Source organism: Aptenodytes forsteri, unplaced genomic scaffold, assembly GCF_000699145.1.
Source record: "Aptenodytes forsteri isolate BGI_AS27 unplaced genomic scaffold, ASM69914v1 Scaffold112, whole genome shotgun sequence".
Taxonomy (NCBI): domain Eukaryota; kingdom Metazoa; phylum Chordata; class Aves; order Sphenisciformes; family Spheniscidae; genus Aptenodytes; species Aptenodytes forsteri.
In genome coordinates this window covers 658016-660185 of record NW_008794883.1, presented here as the reverse complement: position 1 = coordinate 660185, position 2170 = coordinate 658016, and the positions used below count along the sequence as shown (strand labels likewise).

The window sequence follows — 2170 nt, the reverse complement described above, 5'->3', positions numbered from 1 at the left end:
TAACAATGCTGGAAACCCCTCATAAACACAGGTTTACCACCTGCATTTAAATGTGCGATGCCAGCTCCCTCTCTGCTTCAAATAAGCTTTTTTAAAAAAGTTTGAGTCCTTGAAAGAAAGGACTCGTCAGAAGAGAATGCTGCCTATTGCACAGAGGAATGGCTTTTCTGATTTTAAGGTGCTTCAGAAATACAGATCAAACATCCGTGGTACTTCCTTCTGTAGTGGGCCATCATATGTGCATCTTGTTAGCAGCCTATTTGCTATATTTCTATAACAAGCCTATCCTCATCATCGCTGCTAGGGTCATCATACTCAACTCTGGTTTGCTTCCTCATCATCTCTAAACCTCTCTTTTTGTATGTCTTGGAAAGTGTTGCAGAGTAAGTCTTGAACTCGGGGGACCTGAGAGTAATTAGGGGCTTTTTAAAGGTAGTAGTAGCTGTTTCGTGTGGCCTTCCATAGCTATTTGACTGCAGGTGGGCTCCATTCTTGTCTGCGCTTCCGTGAAGGTCAAGGATTTTTTGAGGAAAGTTTGCCCGCTCTGTGTGTTCTATACCGGGTAATTTAGCCCTTGTGACTGCCCCAGGAAGAGGCTCTGCTTTTGATCCGAATAGACGTGAACATCCAGGCTGGGAACTGGGAGCTGAGTTTTCTTTTGGAGGCGAATATGTGTTTTCTTCAATTGGAGGTTTCTCCCTTCCTGAGGCCTGGATCACCGGGTCTAACGTACCGATTCTTTGACTCTCTGTCTCTACGTTTAGTATGCTTTCCTGGCTTGCTTCTAAATGTAAGGAAAGAGGACCAGTAGTCTCTGAGTTTGTGCTGTCAAGGTGGTCACCTGTGCCTATATTTGTAAAATCAGAAGGGCAAGACCAAAAAGAAGATGCCGTTGAGTCACTCTGAACGTTTGGCTGTGACCCCCGTGGGACTGATCGCTGAAGCACAAGTGGTTGTGGCACTAAAGAGCAGATTTCCACATCACCGCTGACTTGCTGCATGGCTGTATTAACTGTGGATGAAAAGGAATGAGCTGTCATAGATATTTCCAGAGGAGCTGTAACGTTCTGAAGAGAGACGTTTGTTCTTGTGTGGTCCCTGATTTGTCCAGAAATGTCCTGTAGAAATTAGGGGGTGGGGGGAAGAAATTTACATTTAAAATTTTCAATCCAGAGCAATTCCATCCTTTATAAAAGTGCAATGATAACTAAGTTGACTATATCAGTAGAAAACATTTACCTCTGCTATAACTCATATCAACTGAGTAATTAAGCATCATGTCAACCTTTATTTATACAACTGTGATTATATTTGCACTCTTTTTTTTTTTCATTACTGCAGACCAAGTTACTCATCCCTCTTTTGATGAAAAAACTTTTTTTTTTTCTCCCACTGTGTGTGGGAGGTGTAGTAAAGGATGTATTTTTTCCTCAGGTTTCTTTTTTTCTTGGTTAGGTGACAGATCATGCTAATAATTGATGGATGATAGGGGTTAGGGGTTTCAAGCTGCATTCTTATGTATGGTCTAGGATGGTGTTCTTTTCATTAAGATATTTTAATATACATATTGCAACGATGTTTGTGCAATGTAGGAGGAAAGGGTTGTGATGAGTCTGTAAGAAATATTACAATGTCTGAGGTGGTAAGATATGTGTAGGAAATAAAATTACTTCGTAAAAAACATTTTAAGGATTAGGTTCCTAAATACGATACTGCTTATGCTACATGAAGAACCCGTGCTCATGCTACATAACAGCAGTCTGGCTCAGTAGCTTTTGTCTTCAAGTGTGGCCAGCAGAAGTCTAGGGAAAAGTGTAAGAATTGGGGTGAGCACAGACTACTCCCAGCAGCTGTGCTGACACTGCGTACAACAGCGTTGTTTGCAGCACGTGCAGATGTGTCTAAGGCCCCTTCTAGCTAACGCAGCCATCGGTAGCATTGAAACCACAGCAGCACTGGCTTCCACAAAGGGCTAAAGAAATTCCACTGCGATGCTGGATACACATTCTTCCCATCACCACGTGGCCATTACTACCCTCCCCACTTTTCTAGTTTCAAGCTTACTGTCTCTGTCTTGGACATCTACTGGCACCTCCAACATCATAGAATCATAGAATCATTAAGGTTGGAAAAGACCTCTAAGATCATCGAGTCCAACCATCGACCCAAC

The 2170-nt window shown here is 42.4% G+C and overlaps 1 protein-coding gene across 1 annotated transcript in view; it reads right to left on the bottom strand.

The window, feature by feature from the left end:
* Positions 1 to 263: 263 nt before the first annotated feature.
* Positions 264 to 2170, bottom strand: part of ZNF831 (zinc finger protein 831) — a 15985-nt gene continuing 14078 nt past the window's right edge. Inside the window, exon 6 of the mRNA XM_009274726.1 lies at positions 264 to 1118. Coding sequence (XP_009273001.1) covers positions 264 to 1118 — 855 coding nt within the window. The remainder of the gene's footprint in view (positions 1119 to 2170) is intronic.